This window comes from Gracilinanus agilis, chromosome 4 (genome assembly GCF_016433145.1).
Source record: "Gracilinanus agilis isolate LMUSP501 chromosome 4, AgileGrace, whole genome shotgun sequence".
Classification (NCBI taxonomy): Eukaryota; Metazoa; Chordata; class Mammalia; order Didelphimorphia; family Didelphidae; genus Gracilinanus; species Gracilinanus agilis.
In genome coordinates this window covers 414,429,105-414,447,396 of record NC_058133.1, presented here as the reverse complement: position 1 = coordinate 414,447,396, position 18,292 = coordinate 414,429,105, and the positions used below count along the sequence as shown (strand labels likewise).

At 32.3% G+C, this 18,292-nt stretch overlaps 1 protein-coding gene across 1 annotated transcript in view; it reads left to right on the top strand.

Annotated features, from left to right (window-relative positions):
- The window catches only part of LOC123246643 (nesprin-1-like), a 144,159-nt gene that overhangs the window by 118,199 nt on the left and 7,668 nt on the right, over positions 1 to 18,292 (top strand). The window contains exons 22-31 of the mRNA XM_044675467.1: positions 3,017 to 3,175; positions 3,497 to 3,661; positions 5,610 to 5,744; positions 6,734 to 6,892; positions 7,436 to 7,644; positions 9,017 to 9,125; positions 10,817 to 10,981; positions 11,747 to 11,914; positions 14,540 to 14,710; positions 15,265 to 15,405. Coding sequence (XP_044531402.1) covers positions 3,017 to 3,175; positions 3,497 to 3,661; positions 5,610 to 5,744; positions 6,734 to 6,892; positions 7,436 to 7,644; positions 9,017 to 9,125; positions 10,817 to 10,981; positions 11,747 to 11,914; positions 14,540 to 14,710; positions 15,265 to 15,405 — 1,581 coding nt within the window. The remainder of the gene's footprint in view (positions 1 to 3,016; positions 3,176 to 3,496; positions 3,662 to 5,609; positions 5,745 to 6,733; positions 6,893 to 7,435; positions 7,645 to 9,016; positions 9,126 to 10,816; positions 10,982 to 11,746; positions 11,915 to 14,539; positions 14,711 to 15,264; positions 15,406 to 18,292) is intronic.

The window sequence follows — 18,292 nt, the reverse complement described above, 5'->3', positions numbered from 1 at the left end:
TTTGTATGTTGCTATTGAGTACCTTCTCTGCATAATTATAAATGTTAAGTAGTTTTAGATTTTGAAGAAAAAATATCGTATCTAGTTTCATTGATAAAGAAATTGCACTGCTCTCATATCATTTTTGTCATTCTTGTATTCTTATATGAATTTTGTTGTTCTAAGTCAATAAGTGAAAGTTGAGTCAAATTCTTATTTGCATTTAAATACTGCAACATGATTTGTCTATTTTATGCTTTTCCATATTAGCTGTGTTTTCTGTAATTTTATCTATCCTTCTTCCTCTCATTTTAACCTCTTTTCTTATTTTCTTACATATTTTTAAATCTTTTTTCCCTCTGTTTTCCACTTGAGTCCTACCCCAGTGCTTCATTGAAGTTTAGAGATGACCATAGGTTCTTGAAGGCTATACCAATTGAATAAGAGATCTCAAAAGTCCTATCAAATAAGAAAGAATTAACATATGGACCAAATGATGGATCCTGTGACTTTCCCCCTGTATACATCTACTTTGAAGTACTTGATTGGCACATTGGCTATCAAGTGTTGAATTACTTTGGATCAGAATATCTCTTAAAGATCATGCCCAAAGTTCTAGAGGCATTTTATTTGATTGATGGAGGTAGTAATGGCAATAAAGAAATTATAAATCTATAAAATGTAGAAATATACTTTCTATGTATGTTAATATCCTTATTTTATAATACCATTCTTTTATAGAAACAATTCTAAGTTAGCCGTCATAAAATGTTTTCGGGTGTACTTAGCACACCAAGTTATATTTTTTTTATTGCTTTATTAAGTAGACTTGTCTTACTTAAGCATGTTACCCTTCCATTGAGTGTAGTTAATTACTTTATTTACTGAATGAAACCATCTGTCAAAGGACTAGGGAAAGACGGTGGAGAAGTACTTGTAGGGCTTAGTGATATTAATCTAAGTCAAGGTTCTTAACATTTTGTGTGTCATGGACCCCTTTGGAAATCTGATGAAGTCTTCAGACACCTCCTCAGAATAATATTTTTAAAGCATGAAATAAATAGGATTAGAAAAGAAAATCAATTATATTCAAATACAGTTAGAAAAATATTTTTATAAAAGCAAATCAATGGACCTATGCTAAGAATATCTCTTCTAAATGAATTTTTTTGTTCATAATATTTCTTTTGTAATTAAAGTCCTATTTAATACACTTGCAAAATAGCTATGAAATCTTTGTCATATATGTCAGTCTAATTAACAGATAACAGTATATTTATAATTTAATTGCTATCTGATTTCCCAAATCTTCCAAAGAAAGGGAAGATTTGTTTTTCAGTTTTTAAAGGCAAAACTCAATAACAAAGGGACTCTACCATTCACATTTGCATGAATTTTACAAAAAAAATAAAAATCATCCATTAAAAAAGGTTTTCATAGTATATTACATGTCATTGTTAATATGACCTGTAACAACCTTATGAAGTAGGATTATACCAATTTTACTGATGGAGAAACCAAGTCTGAGAGAGGTGAAGAGACTTGCTCAGATCCCTAACTACTGAGATGTATACCCACCCTGTCTACTGTAAGATTTAAATTAATATCCAACACTCCAATAATTATATTTTATAAAGTTTATTAATAATCACTTGAAGTAGAAGGAATAAAAAGGAAATAGAAGAAAAAAACCTAATTATCTAACATAATTAAGAGATGAGCAAAATCTCTCCTGGCTCTCACCTCACGCCACCTCCACCAAACTACTGGATCACAGTGAGAGAGAGAGAGAGAGAGAGAGAGAGAGAGAGAGAGAGAGAGAGAGAGAGAGAGAGAGAGGATATACAAAATTTATATCCTCCCTACATCAGCAAGTAACATGAGAAGGAAAGTGGGATGCTTGGAAATGAATTTCTGGGGAACAGATTCTAATTATACAATCCCCCCTGTGATTCCCATGGGAAATGAGTATGTAGAAATCTCCCAGATTTACATGCCTAGTTTCCTCTTGGAATCAGTACACATAATCAACTTATATCTCTAAAGATCTTCAACTAGAGGTACATACAATATTGTACTTTCTAAGGGGAAATTACAATAAAAATTTGGGGATAAAAGGGAAATAAAAAAGAAAGAGAACAAAACTAATGATTGATTGGCACATTGATAAAAAGCCAATTAAAGGGCAGTCTCCTTTGGCATAAGAGTGTACATTTAAAATAAATATGTTCAACCCCCCACAGTTCCATTTCACTACATCCCAAAGTTCATTCTGGATCCTTTGGTGCCATGTGAGGTTTCTGCAGGCATCTCCATGGTATCTTCTCCAAACAGTTCACTTTCTTGATTCAGGGAAATAACAAGTTTCTATCTGAAAATTACTCTCAAACAAGAAAAATTTTTATAAATCTAGAATACACTACCCAGACCTTCCCCGATCAAGCAGGTTGGATTTAGTCATATATTTCTGAGTTACTAGAGAACTTTAAGGGACTGCAGAACACTGCTGATTCTCTACTTCTGAAAGTAAAAAAAAATACAATGGATTCTTTCCCTAGGTCTCTGGTCCCCTGGAGACAGCCTGACTTTATTTTTCAGCATAGATCTAGTCGGCAACAATCAATAAGGTTCATGATTCTGCAGTTTTTATAGTGTCATGGGCCTGATGGCATATAAAACACATTTTCTGCTTCTGGTTATTTCCCTCAAGTGCAGCTTATTAAGGTAGAGGAGCTTTCAGCATTTAAGCAGGTTCATTTCAGTAATTCTATTATCATCATATGAGACCGATTGGTTGGACAAAATCAGGAGTTAGGTGGTTATTTTAATTTTGATTCTTTATTTTATTCTTATATTCTGTTATTTCCACTGTAGTATTAGGTCAAATATGAGGATAATTTGTGAGGCAAAGGTAAGATCTCAGAAAACTCTGTGTGGTTTTTCAACATCTGATCTAAAATAGAGCAACCTTAATAACATAAAAGCTACACAGTTTCTTCTTTTTTAATTTGAATTATAATTCATTTTTTTCCATTAGGAGCTGTTATCTTATCAAGAGAGTTGCAAGAAGACTTTGACATTAATTGAGAAGGACAGCCAAAATGTTCAGAAATTTGTGGCCTTGAGTAAGGTGTTAAAACATTTTGATCAGAGCATGCTACAAAGGAAAGTTGCTGAGGTTCATGTTGCTTTTCAGGTAAATTATTGTTTCTAGTTTAAGTTTGCCATTTGGGGAAATGTTGGTGAGAGAAGAATAGAAGAATGTCCTATTGATCATTTGCTTTTTTTTTTTTGCTACTACATTTTAAATCGATACAATCCACTACATGTTCATAAGCCTGGAAAAGAAATTATCTGTATCATTATTTCTGTTTACTTCAGGTCTAGTGGTTGCATTAAGGTGGCCTGTTAAATATTTTATTAAAAAATATAAATACTTCATTAGCAGTGTCTAGATAGACACAACATACTTCATTCATTAATTAGAGATATCATTGTCTTTTGACTTTGTTTCAAGAATATGGTAAAGAAAACTGGTGAGTGGAGAAAACATGTGGAAACAAATAGCCGTTTGATGAAAAAATTTGAGGAGTCCAGAGCAGAATTGGAGAAAGTTCTCCAGATTGCCCAGGCCAGCATAAAAGAAAAAGGGGATCCTGAAGCACTTCTGAAAAAGCATACGGTAAATTACACTCTTTAATGTCCATTCAGCATGAGCCTTTTATAGGCAGGCTTTTTTTTTAAACTAGACCTGTGTTTGCTTTGTTATAGAAAAGTTCCAGTAATGAAAACCCCATTACCAATGCAGATTGACACCTGTTCAATAATTTACAGACTTAGAGAATTGTCTGATAAACTGATTTAATGTCTTGCCCATCCATAATTGCACAATCAATATGTGTCAGAAGAGAGATTTGAACCTATAAATCTTATTCTGAGGCCATCTTTGTGTCTACCATACAAGATTCTTTCTCAGTGTAGGCAGTCTAAAATAAAAGATGGGAACAAAAAGTATTTTAATCTAATTCCAAGGGAATACGTGAGATTGCTCAACAGTCTTGTGGAGTCTAGGGATCCAAAATAATGGCAAATGAGAACTTTAAAAAGAAATTATTTAGTTGATGTATCATTGGTTTATTATAGTGTCCTAGAAAGTTCTAACAGATACATAATCAGCATCTTTAATGACAAGTTCCTAGAAAATAGAACATTTGGAGAATATAAAAACTGTAGAGATTAATAAGGATAATCTAAGCCTACTGACTTGTCCCTAACTTATCTAAGAAAATTTTTTAAGAAAGCACAACACAGTTCTTTCTAAGTGGATACTTTTAGATTTGTAGGTAGAGTGCTTAAACACTAGAAAAGTGAAGCAAAGATTGGTGAGCATTCAAGAAGGCATGCTATCACATTACTTTTGTTAGATACTTATTGAACCCTCTCCCAGTGTTGAAACAGGCTATTGTTTATCTTTTAAAAATATAAAATTAAAGCTAACATTATTTCTAAATGAACATGATTTTGCTGAATTTTGTCCACTTAGAAGATATATGTCTTGAGCACTGTTTTACAGGGGTATCAATGACATTTGTCAACCCTCTAGTCCATGTTAATGACCAGTGTTTTTACATTTGTACAATGACAGCTCTTGGCTGTGAGACAAGACAAAACACTGGACAAAAATTCAAAAGCAGATTTTATTTTTGAGGCTAAGTCTCTCAGGCTGGAGTGAAACCATCATTTGTGGACCCAAGCTCTGCTGATTGATATGATCTGCTTAACATTGTTCTACTGCTCTATTTCCCATTTTGACCACCTTTTCTCTAGCTGCCTGATGCCGTCCTGCACTGAAGGTTCATCATATTGGTGCTGGCATTAATGTGGACACCTGATCAGCTGAACACATTATAGCTCAAAACTGAGTTTGTGGTCTGCCAGCCTCAGCCTCAGCATCCTCCAGGAGCAAGGATCACAGTCATTGTTTAACTCTCAAGTAGATTTTCATATAAGACCTCCTTCAATTAGAGGACATCAGTGTTGACTCATCCTTTCTTCCAATGTAAATGTTATGAAATACTTGAAATGGATGAGTAAACAATTTTTTTGAGGTATAGGGCAGAAGTCCATTAAGGAATGCTTATTTTTAATGGAGTTATGAGGGTCATAAATATAAATAATTTTCAAGAAGTAAAAGATTTTAAGTTCTGATTATGTATTTTCTTTCATCTTTCTGATTGACCTCAAAAAAGAGCTATAGTAAATATGAATCATTGTTATCTTAGGTTTATGAGTGAATAATTCCCTTTTTTTTCTTAAATATGACTGATCTAGTGGCGTTCATGCTTTCTAATTGGAGAATTGTAATCACCTTCTTCTCCTAAAAAAAAAGAAATAGAGATATATTAGATCAATTCCACACATGGCAACTACTGATTCTTAATGGTGTCTAAATTCAAATTCAACCCTCATGTGAACTAGTGAAGAGATTTAGCTAATTCATGTAAAAAAACTTTATTGCTTCCTTGCATACCATTTTATGATTACTTTCATACCAACTGGTTTCTGTGTTAACAATGGTAAATAGATAGAGCTCTTAATTGCTTTCTTCCTCTCTGCAATCCCCAAATCAGGAGTTTTTTAGTCAGCTGGATCAGAGGGTATTAAATGCCTTCCTGAAAGCTTGTGATGAACTAACTGACATCCTCCCTGAGCAAGAACAGCAAGGTCTACAGGAAGCTGTTAGAAAACTCCATAAACAATGGAAGGTAAGTAATTATGTGAAATTCCATTTGCCGTGATTGAAGAATGACAGGATGAATATATTAAAATGAGTCTTTTAGAAGCAGAATGGGAAAATTATTTGCACCAAATTTCACTGTCAAAAGTATGTTAGTTAAAATATTTAGAAAACTGATTCACACAGATGCCTCTGTCTGTTTAACTGTCTATCTATCTACTATCTATCTATCTATCTATCTATCTATCTATCTATCTATCTATCTATCTNCTATCTATCTTCTATCTATCTATCTATCTATCTATCTATCTATCTATCTATCTATCTGTCACACAGAGCAACTTTCTAATAGGTAAGTGAATAAGGAACATGATCAATTTTTTAAAATAATTGGAAAATTTTAATGACCACTTAAAACCATGTTCCAAATGGCTACTATTGAGAAAAAATGAATTTTAAAGATCTCTGGAAGATTTTACCTCACACTATTCAAATTGGGAAAGATTATAAACAATTGTTAACAATTAATTTTGAGAGGCTGTGGAAGAATGGGCATATTGGTGCAATGTTGCTGGAGTTGTAAAGTCACAAAATAATCCTGAATATCAGACAGAAATTATTCCAAAAAATGTGACGAAACTGTCTATATCACCCAATAAAGTGACCTGAAGACAGATCACATATATATCTCAAGAAAATCAAAGACAGAAAAAAGGCCAAATATACATCATCAATGGAATAGCAAACAACACTTAAAAACTGCTGAACTTTTCTTTCTTGCATCAATTACATTTCCCCCTTTATTACTCCCTCATGCATTCTAATAAAGAAAAAAAGTAAGACAAAGGTTCAGTCAGAATACTAACATATCTAATGTTATATGCAGTTTCTATATCCATAATATCTCTCTGGGAAAGAAAATTTTCCTTTCTATAGCTCATCATTTAAATCCTAAATCTCTCCCATTACCATTACCATTGTTATATTATTTTTGGTTTGTTTTTTTGTGCCATGTAGGATCTCCAAGGAGAAGCTCCCTATCATTTACTTCATCTGAAGATAGATGTGGAAAAAAACAGGTTTCTAGCTTCAGTAGAAGAATGCAAATCTGAGCTTGGTCGAGAGAACAAGTTGGTGCTACAGGAAGGCAGTGAAAAGATCATTCAAGAGCATAAGGTATGTCTTATGCACCACCAAGTGGACACTAGTAGAATTTTATAGAGTTCATTCAGAGTTAACAAACTTTGTTATTTGAATATAAATTATTGTATTGTGTTATTAGAAATGACAAATATCGGAAATATAAAGAAAATAAGATAAATATGTGAAGAGAAGAAAAGAGAATAAGAATGATACATACTATGCTTACATTAAAAAATAGCAACCACAAAATCAAGAGAAAAAAGTATCCAAATAAAACAAACCTAAAGGAAACATAAAAGCAGAGAATATTTACATTAGCACACATATATAATTGATATATTTTTAAACAAATTTTAAACAATTTGGAGCTTGTGATTTTGCACATACTTGTTTAGTTCAATGTTATTTTTCATTGGTGGTTGTTAATATACAGTTTTAAAAAAGATAATAGTTTAGCTTTGTTGTTATTAAAAATGAGGAAATTTCCCCAAGTGAGAATCTTTTTGGTTTTGGTACATAAATAGACACTTTTTGTGTCTTCCCACAATGCTTATAGTGTCAGTTATTTCTCATTAGATTTTCTTCAGTGACAAAGGACCCCATCATCTTTGTGAGAAAAGGTTACAGCTGATTGAAGAGCTCAGTCTGAAACTTCCAGTTCGTGACCCAGTGAGGAATACTCCAGAGCACTGCCAAGCCACTCTCAGAGATCTTAAAGCTATGATCGATAGCACGTATAAGAAACTAATGGAAAACCCAGATAAATGGAAGGATTACAAGACAAGGTAGGTATTCTTGGGAATTGGATAGAAGTTTTGAAAGAATAGTTCTAGCATATTGGCTATCTTAATTTTGCTCTCCATTGAGCAATAATTTATTTAAAAAAACTATTTATCTATTGCCTGTAATTATGTCTCATGTGGGTAATTAGAATTTTGTACCCAGCAGGACTCCATTTCCCAGAATCCCACTTTCGTCCTCACAGTTGTGTCCTTATGTTTTGGAAATAAAGTTTCTGTAACTCTGCCCTCTCACACTTCTCCCACTAACACGGTGGACTAATTGCTTTAGCCATTGCACATCTAGAAAAACCATCTTGGAAGGTGTACAAAGATTGTGACCTACTTCAGAAAAAAAGGGGGCCCACCCTGAACAAAATCACAGGTTCTTGAAGTACAGAAAAAAAATCTCTTCATAGCACATGGCACTAATATATCTTTGTGTCAGGAACTTGCCCACCAGAAGTAGTCAATAATAATATATGTGTGTATTTTACATAATACAGTGTTTTGAGACTTCTTTTATATATGCACATATATAGAGCCTAGATATGCATAAAATATGTCCATGTTCTTAAATATATAAAAATTAAAATGAATATAAATATGTACTTAAAGGCATTTTGAGGCTTCTTTCATATATATAATTAATATACATTATATATTTTTATCTTTAATTTATATTTATATTTATTTATTTATCTTAAATATTTATATTCATTAGCATAAATTCTGCTAAAATTATTTATTTAATCGATAATTTTATTAAATATTATTTGTGTTAATTATATTTAATAAATATTGAATTAAATTAAATATCATTTTAAATAATATATTAAATAAAAATTAATAAAATTGAAAATTAAGTTGAAAAATATAAAAGAAGCCTCAAAATGCCTTTAAGTACATAGATTTGGTACCTGACATTCATTATTTGGGGATTCTTTAACTTCCTACAAGATTTGAGGCAGGCAGGCAGCACAGGCTCACTAGCCTTCTAGGGCAGGTTGAAAGATCATTTCTCTTTTGGAATAAAATGTCAACCAGTGTTGTGAAGATTGCATAAGACCAACTTGTCTGAACCAATTCCAGCTGAATCTCTTTTACCTCAGCTAAATGCAGACCCTAAAACCAACCCATGCCTGAGTGAGACACCAACACTGACACAACCTATTTAACCACTTTTAACACCAGATCGTTAGCATTGCACCTCAAAAGCAAGGGCAACTTTGTTAAAAGGAGACTTTTCCTCAAAGGAGATTTTCGATGCTGTTACTAAATTTGGGGGAATTTTTAAAAAAGTAATATTTAAATGATTAAGTACTTTGGTACGATTGTGACTTTTTTTTATCATAAGATGGTGATTGTTTTGTTTTAGATTTTCTGAATTCTCATCATGGATATCTGCAAAAGAGAGAGAGTTACTTGTGATGAAGCAGGAAGCCAAAGACACTGCCACATATGGAAAGTTCAAACTTGCTGCAGAGGTTAGATCCTGGCCAGTTTTTGCATATTTTTTTTAAAAAATCATTTTTCTTTTCTTTTTGCTTTACTAGACAGTTTAGTAATGATCTTTTTATTTTTTAAATGCTAATACTGACACTATAATACTATGTATAAAATAGAACACCTAGAACACTTCCTTTGGAGTTACTTGCATTAGATATATCATTTGGATGGTTTTCTTAGTTTCCCTACCAAAAAACTTAGGAATGTTTTGTGTGTCGTACAGTGCTACCAGGTGAAATTGACTTATCATAATTTTAGGATTTGATTTTTCCCAGGGATGGTTTTCAGTATTTTAAGAAGAAACTGAGTAAGAGAAGTTTTTAGTGCTTGACACATAGACCAAATTACCACTGATCTTTTTTGAAGTGAGATCACAGAAAACTCATCTGGGAACCTTGTGCTCATATATTTTGTTCCATTTTCTATGTGTTGCTATACCCTATACTCTTCTTCTCTCCACTTAGTTATTTCCTGGGGTAGAGAGGAGCTATGATTTCCACAGGGTAACACCCACAGTATTTGTTAGATGTGGGAATTGAGCTCTAAATTCTGAAGTCAATATTCTTATTATATTTCACTAAACTAATAAAAAGTGAAATTGCTAAATCTAACCAATCCCTGTATAAAAGATTATAGTCTGTTTTGTGTGCACAAAGCTAATTGTATATACTGGGTAAGATTTCAGCTAACATTTCTCTATAGCATTTGGAGATTTTTGTTAGAAATATGGACACAAATGAAAATAACCATGGAATGCTTGAGTGGATTTTCTGATACTTCTAATAGTGTTGACAATTTATTTCAAAACATTTTTATTAATGTGCCCAGCATGTGTCTAGTAATAAGTGAACACAAATTCTGCTCTCAGGGAGACCATTAACAGGAAAGGTAAATATGTGAATATAGCAAAAGGGAAAGTGAGAAGTTCAAAGATATAGTGAGATAGAATGGAGGTTAAAATTTTTCAAGCACTTGCAAAAGATTAGATGTGTAGTTTAAGAGAGAGTTCAGAGTGAAAAATGATTGAAATTCTAAGTATTGGTAACTATGACAATGATCAGACTTACAGCAGAAAGAGATATATTATGGAAAGGGGCAAATTTTTGTGAGGAGGAAGACAATGAATGGTTTTAGATGTGCATTTACAGCCAAAAATTACTTTAAAAGTCATCTAGTTCAACTACATCTTTTTACAAATGAGGAAACTGAGGCTTAAGGAAGTTAAACTGAATCTGTGGTAACAACAGGGCATCTAAGTGTAGCCCTCCAGAATATCATTGGGAATATAGAATCTATTCTCTGGGGAGAGATTGTGGATTAAAATATATAAGGTGTCCTAAAAATCTCAAACCACACCAAACATTTGGGGACACACTTTATATTTGGCCATTATCTTTATAGGGATGATAATTGAAGCCATGAGGTTAGATGAGCTTACCAAAGGAGAGACTATTGGGAAAAGAGGGCAAAAAAAGAACATTAGAACACAGGCGTGTTTAAGAAACACAGAAAAATGAGGACTAATGAAAGCAACTGGAATGGCCAGAGAGATAGAAGGAAGAGAACCAACTGAGGCGTCAAGAAAGATCATAATAATATCAACAGCCCCTTAAAATTTGTCACACTTAACCATGATTCACAAGTATATTTTGATGAATTTTATGTGCAGGAAATTAGAGATGAAATAAACAAACAAGGAGAGAATCTTGGATGGCTGAAGGCTAGGCTGAAAACACTAACAGAAGTTTCTGCTGAGGAAGAAATCCAGAAGCAGGATGATGAGCTCTCAAAACTCTCAAGTGACTTCAAGAGCCTCATAGCTTTGCTGTCAGAGGTAAAATTATATATTTAGCTAATGTGTTGCTCTTTTTGAAGGCTATGCTAATTTCCTTATCTGAGATTTAATTTATTTTAACCAAAGTTGGTGTAGAAAATAACACCACGAAATATTTGTTATTAATAGAGATTGCCAATTTATACAGTTAAACATTGTACCCCATTACAGCATTGATGATTTAATTTTTAAATTTAACAAGTATTCATTTTCTCCTCCTCCCATGTGTCCTCCTACAGGAAAAATAACATAAAAATAAAATCCTTTGTAGTAATTAGCCTAGAGAATTTTGAAGTTTTAACTAAGCTTCTAGGCTAAAATTAGTGTAGAAATTCAGATTTCTACTTCAGCAATGACAACCAAATACAAAAATATTTGGTGCTAATTTATCTGGCCTTTCTCTAAGATTACCTAATTATAAAGTGTCTTCTTTTTCCCCCCAAAATTTTGGTAATCTATGAAATACTCATTTTGTTGATTTATCTAAAGGGAAAGAGTAAAAACTTTATAACATTTTATAAAGATTCTTAAAAAGACTGATTATGATCCAGTAGAACATGTCAAATGATGATTTTTTCTTGAATGCTATATATTAAATACATTTTTGCTTAAAAGTGTAGAGATTTATGAACATGCCATATACCACAAGAACAAAATAAAATCACATCCATTTGATTTTTATTTCTTTAATTATTAATATACTTGAAGTATTTAAACATAAATTAGTTCTATCCAATATTATCTGACTCATGGATTTCTTTTAAGGTTGAAAAGATGCTAAGTACTCTTGGAGACCATGTCCAGTATAAGGAAATTGCAAAAAGTTCCCTTGAACAGTTAATTAACACTTCTAAAGAAGTTCAGGATGAAGCAGAAAAGATCTTAGATACTGAAAACTTCTTTGAAGCCCAGCAGTTACTTCTTCATCATCAGGTAGGATGCATCTTTTACTTTATTGCACCTCTTAGTGGTAGCCAGCTGGCACCATAGATAGCATTCTGCGCCTGAAGTCAAAAAGTCTCGAATTTAAAACAACCTTCAGACATTTCCCAGCTCTGTGTCCCAGGGTGATTCACCTGTTTGCCTCAGTTTCCCCTTCTGTAAAAATAAATGGTGATGATAATAATTGTACCTACCTCCCAGGGTTTTTAATGAGTACCAAATGAGAGAATAATAATTAAGTGCTTTGCACAGTGCCTGGAGTAAGAATTGACACTATAATAATAATTATTATTATTAATGCATTTTCATATTGTTTTACATTATTAAATATTGATTAATTATTTTTCTATTAGTGAATTAATCTCAGAGTAATACATGGAAAAAGTATAAAACACCTATCCACTGGCCACATACAACCCATAACACTCCTCAGAGGGATCAAATCAGAGCAAAGTGTAATTGAAAAATATTTTTAAAGTAAAATAAAACAATGATAATACATTATAATATTATATTTTAAAACTAAATCAGCATATGGCCTTCAAGAATCCTTATGTATGGCTTAGTGGCCCCTGTTTCAATTTGAGTTTGACATCACTACTATAGAATGTACACCTGTTTAGAAATCCTGGTCTGTATGATCAAAAGATTTAGTAACGTTCTGATAAATTGAAATGTTTCAGTTGATTTTGAGAAATATCTACACACAGAGGAATCTTATCCCTGCAAGAAGCTGAAGGAAAGTAATATGATGAAATATGATATTAACTTTGAAAAAATGGGAGAATTCATTGGTTGCTTCATAATGGAAATGACAAATGTGAGGTTACTTTCCTCCAAGTTAATAATGTTTAATTAATTATGTGGAGAAAAAAACCTTTCTGTTCATGTCTGTCCCATTGCATTTCAAATCTCTTTCAAATTCTTCTTCCTTGAACACATATTACACACAGTTGTACTATTTGCTATAGCTGGACCACCCTTTTCCATATGTGCCTTCAAGGCTTCACTTCTTCCATCAAATTTTCCCCCAACTTTCCAAGTACAGAATAATTATAGTATTTGTTTCCTTTTTATATATTAATCATTTTTATTTCATGTTATGTTTATCTTTTATAATCTTTTTTTCTATAGCATTTTCTATAGCAAACTCTTTTGAAACACAGTTATTTTAGCATTTCAATCCTTTTCTTTTACATCTCCATATTCATAGAGCACAATACCTTGCCCACATTAGATATTTAATAAATATTTGTGGAATATATAAATGGCCTTAATGACCCCAAATGACAAGAATTTTAGGATATACTCTTGTTCTAAGTTAGTCTTCTAAATGTAATCTCAGAAATAAGAACAAAGTAAATAAAATTACTCTTAATTTATTTGTGGTAAACTGCTCTCCAGTTAAGTACCTAGATATTCTGATTATGAATTTAAGAAAAAAGTAGAGGGCTAAAAAAAGCCCAAGGTAATTTTTTTGAGATATAAATTTTATTTAAAACAAAGTTTATAAAATTACATTACTATATTGTGTTCTTATATGAAACGAACATGTTCCCATCCTCTCTTCCAGTCCTTTATACTTAGGATTCAAAAGAAAACAATATACCAAAACTAAAAAACATATCCCTCCAAAATGACACTATTTGCATTATTCCCTACAAGTAGTACCCCACCTTTATAAAGAAAGTGGGAGGAACTGCCTTATATCTCTTTATGGAGGGACTAAACTTAGTGATTATACTTTCCTAGCACTTAATTTTTGGGGGGAGATATTATTTTTCTATTTACATTGTTCCAGTCATTTTGTATATCCCTGCATGCTTCTTTTTACATTGGTTCCTATGTCTTCCCATGACAAAAATTTTTAAGTATTAAAATAAGTTGTTATTTTTTATAGATTTCACCATTTTAATACTAATATTTTGGTGGATGTTTTAAAAGCTAATGTGTGTGAAAGTAATGCTTTAGTTGCATACTTTCCCCATTCATTTTATATTGTTTGCATGTTGGTGAGTAGATTTAATTTTATGTTAGTTTATATAAATGATATTTTGATATTTTGTAGTGTTTTTTGATATTTTTATTTCTATTTTTACCTTTCCAGAAAATCCCTGTTGATTTTTCACAGACTCTACAGATTAATTACAATCCCCAATATGTCTTTCAATGTTGTTTTTTTCCATTAGCATTTTTTTCCTTTACAAAAGAACTACTTTATCCTTTGGATTTGGGCCTCTGTTATTTAAGCAGTAAACAAATCTTTCTGATACTCTCTCTCTCTCTCTCATACACACACACACTTTATTTTTACAAAATAAATAATTTTATCCAATCTTTTCTATGTGTAAAACACAAAAAGGGATTTTTGATACATTTTTAAGTGATGTACCTTGAGTTATCAAATAAAAATATTTATAAAAATGAATATCTTTGACTAATGTAGATTCTCAATTGCTATTAATATTCTTTCATTTAAAAGTAGAGTTCTTGCTCACACTACTTTTTTTTGTACTTACTTTTCTGTATCTCCTGTTCAAGTGTAGGTGTATACTTCCCTTCCTAGCTGTAGGAGAGATTAACATGTATATCCATCTGTTTAACAAATCCTTTCAGCAAAAGACCAAGAGGATCCATGCAAAGAAGAAAGATGTAGAGGAGCAGATTGCCAGGGCTAAGCAGGGTGAAGGTGGGCTACCAAGCAGAGTCCAAGAGGAACTAAAGAAGCTGGAGAATACCTTGGAGAATATGGAGCAGAATAGGGAGAAGCAGGAGCGCCGTCTTCAGGTGAGACTTAAGAAAGCAATGTCCTCTTCAAAAGTTCAAAAGATGATGAGGTCTTACACTATGTAACTCTTTTCCACTTGGAGGAGTTCAGACCAGTTTTTTTCTGTTGGGGTACATATAGTTTTTTTGTTGTTTTTTTGTTTGTTTGGTTTGGGGTTTTTTTTGGAGGATATATGTTAATTTTTATAACTAGGTTGTGTATTCCCACAGCCCCTTCTCATTTTCTCTTATTTTTGTTTTGACTCTCCATTATTCTTTGCCCCTCTGTTCTGTTAATAGAATGGTAGCATTTTCTATCCTTATGGAAGGAAAATGCTTTATAGATTTTAGTCTAGTTCTTTTTTTCCATAGGAGACACAGAGAGATTAATCTCTATCAGAAACTGGATCATAAACTTTCATGTCAATTCCATTAAATTTCAAGTTGTATAAAAGTAACTGCAATTTAAATATTTGTACAACTTTCCAAGTTAGGGTCCATGTGAAAAATGATCCCTTAGTATTTTTCATTAATTTATAACCTTTAATATTATTGAACTTTTTTTCCCCCTTTAGGTGACAATAAGAAAGTGGGAGCGCTTTGAAACAAACAAAGAAACAGTGGTCAGATACCTTTTTCAAACAGGTTCCAGCCATGAACGTTTCTTGAGTTTTAGCAGCTTAGAGAGCCTGTCCTCAGAACTGGATCAGACAAAGGTATAAGTGATATGATCTGGTCTTTTGTTAAATGTTTAGCCTAGAATAGTCCCTTGTCTCCCCTGCCTCCCTAACCCTTTTTAGAAAAAAATGGATCACACTTTTCAAGAGAGAACAGTGAATTATTCTTAGTGTCATATATGGGTATCAAGAGGCTGGTATAATGGTGTTGTAAGATATTAAGTACTAAGGTAATAAGGTATTAACATGATATTATTAGGTATTAAGATGGGGTATAGGGAATAAATAGCTCAGTGGATGGAGAGCCAGTCCTAGAGTTGATGTCCTGGGTTCAAATATGGCCCCAGGCACTTCCTAGCTATGTGACCCTGGGCAAGTCACTTAACCCCCATTGCCTAGCCCTTACTGCTCTTCTGCCTTAGAACTGATGCACAGTATTGATTCTAAAATTTAAGGTAAGAATTTTTTTTAAAGAGAGGGTACATAGAGATCTTTGGTTTATATTTTGTGGGGTTTAGAGAGAAGGCACTAAACTCAAATCAATACATCGCACTCATATTTAAATGATTATAGAATGGTAGAATCTAAGATGTTTAAGAAACTTCAGAAGCCATCTATCCCAACCCAACCCATGGTTGAGAATCTCCTTCTATTAAATAACTGACATGCAATTGTCCAGCCTCTTTTGGAAGACCTTCAGTGAGACAGTATGTTCCACATTCTGAGCCATCCTATCATTATTTTGGATGCCACTAGATATTATGAAGGTTTTCCTTAAATCAAACCTAACTCTTCCTCCTTATAACTTCAACACATTCTATCTTTTGGGGTCCAGCAGAAAAAGTCTCTTTGCCAGGACAATCCTTCAAAATCGTCTCTAGGCTAAACATACTTAGTTGCTGTAAAAGATCTATGAATGGAAAGAATTTGAAGACTTTCTTTATCCTAGTCAAAAATTAACTGATTTCTATGTTATCAGTGTCCTTCCTAAAATCAATTAGGGTAACACTTGAAAAATGCTTGATATAGTGCCTGATCTGCTTAATAAATGGTTTCTCTCCCCACTTCCCCCAAAATATGACACTCAGAATGGAAAATAATAATAATATGTGTCGCCTTTCCTGGGCAAAATATAATAGGATTAGCCAATAGCCTTTGGCCTACCAAGCAGTTTTGTGCCTTTGTAAGAACAAAAACTATTCTCCTTTCTCTCTAGATATTTCATTTGCTTATTTGGTTACCTTTAGTAAATTTCTCTCTCTCTCTTTCCACCATAAAAAAGTTTATATTAGCATTTTCTATAAAACTCTTGGAGATTTTTTTCAGTTACAGTCCTATTCTCACTTATGGTTGCATCAGTTTGTAATTTCTTTGTATTGTGTTACACTATCCTTTATATCATACCACATTGAATCATACCATACTATACTTTGCCATACTGTGCCATATCATATAATATATAATGTATACCTGCATCTGTGCCTGCATTTTTTAAGAATTCACTTTTCCTTTCTATATTTTGAATGCTTAATTCTTATTTTGCCAACTGTAATTAACTATTAATTGGGGGGGAAAAATAGTGGAAAATACTATTTTGTATAAAAAAAAGAATAGTACCAAAGGCTGGTAGACTATTAGGAAGTCTGGGATCCATATATGAGTACTTTCTTTAGGAAAGAATCAAAAGATGCTGGATGTGATGCTTAGTGAAAATATCATTAAAATAAAACTGACTATATCATAATGGATCTAAAGTTATTGATTACAGAAATTGTCAATTTTTTAAAAATTAGATCATTAACTGTTAGAACAAATACCTGACTAAACAATCATATTAGAAAAACTAATAATGCATTCCAAGAATTAGGATGTACTGCTCAAGTCTGCAGGAAGAATACCTTGACCTGTATTTAAAAAAAAGTTGACTTAAAAACAACAGCAAAAAAATAAAGACAAAAATCCTCAAAGGTTTTTTCTTTAGGAAGCTAAAATCAGATATTATTTACGGAGTGCTTTCCAAACATTAAAGTTTGGAATTTATATTAAATGTGATAACATTTGGAATATGAAGAACGAGAAGAATTAAAGACATTGAATCTACCAATAGTTATTTGAGAAACTGAAAATTTATTTGAGAAATTTAAACAGTGCTGAAATGCCATTTCTATTTGAAAGTCAAGTCCAAAAATCACCTCCCTCAGTAAATATTCTTTTGAAAGTGACATGAGAGCTAAATGCAACTCACTTTAGGCACAAATTTATTTGAAAAAACATTATGAGGAGGAGCACAGCAGAAAAGACCAGAGAGAAAAATCCTGAATAAAGATTAGTTTAAGACCTAGGTAAGCCAAGTCATCCTAAGAACGTGTATCAATGAAATTAGAAAGATAAACAAATAGACTTAAAATGAAACAGATCTACTTTCATGTCTTTGGTGATCATAAAACCATGGTATTTGAATCCCATCACCTCCATTTTATATGAACTATGTGTGAAAATACTATAGTATCTGATATTCATAAATCAGGGGAAATGGTTGGATCAGACCAAATGAATATGGCAGAAATCTGTGTTGAAGTCAAGACCAATTGCAAAGCATTCAGGAATTAATTTTGAAGATAATCAAAGGATAGGAAGATTAAAATAGAATTAAAAAGATCCTAGATAGAATTTTTATAGAACAGAAGTGATGGAGAAAAACACCACCAACTTCAGAATCATAAACTTGTTTTGCTCATCTATAAAATCCACTAATTTGTTAAGATCATTCTTGCTAGAACATGAAAAGACTATATTTGCAGGTTTTTACAGATGTTCCCTGCATTAGATCATTTCATCATGGTATCGAAGTGAGGGGTATAGAAATGACTTGTATCTATTTTCATTACAAAGTTAATAACTATGAAGAAAATAATCAACATATAAG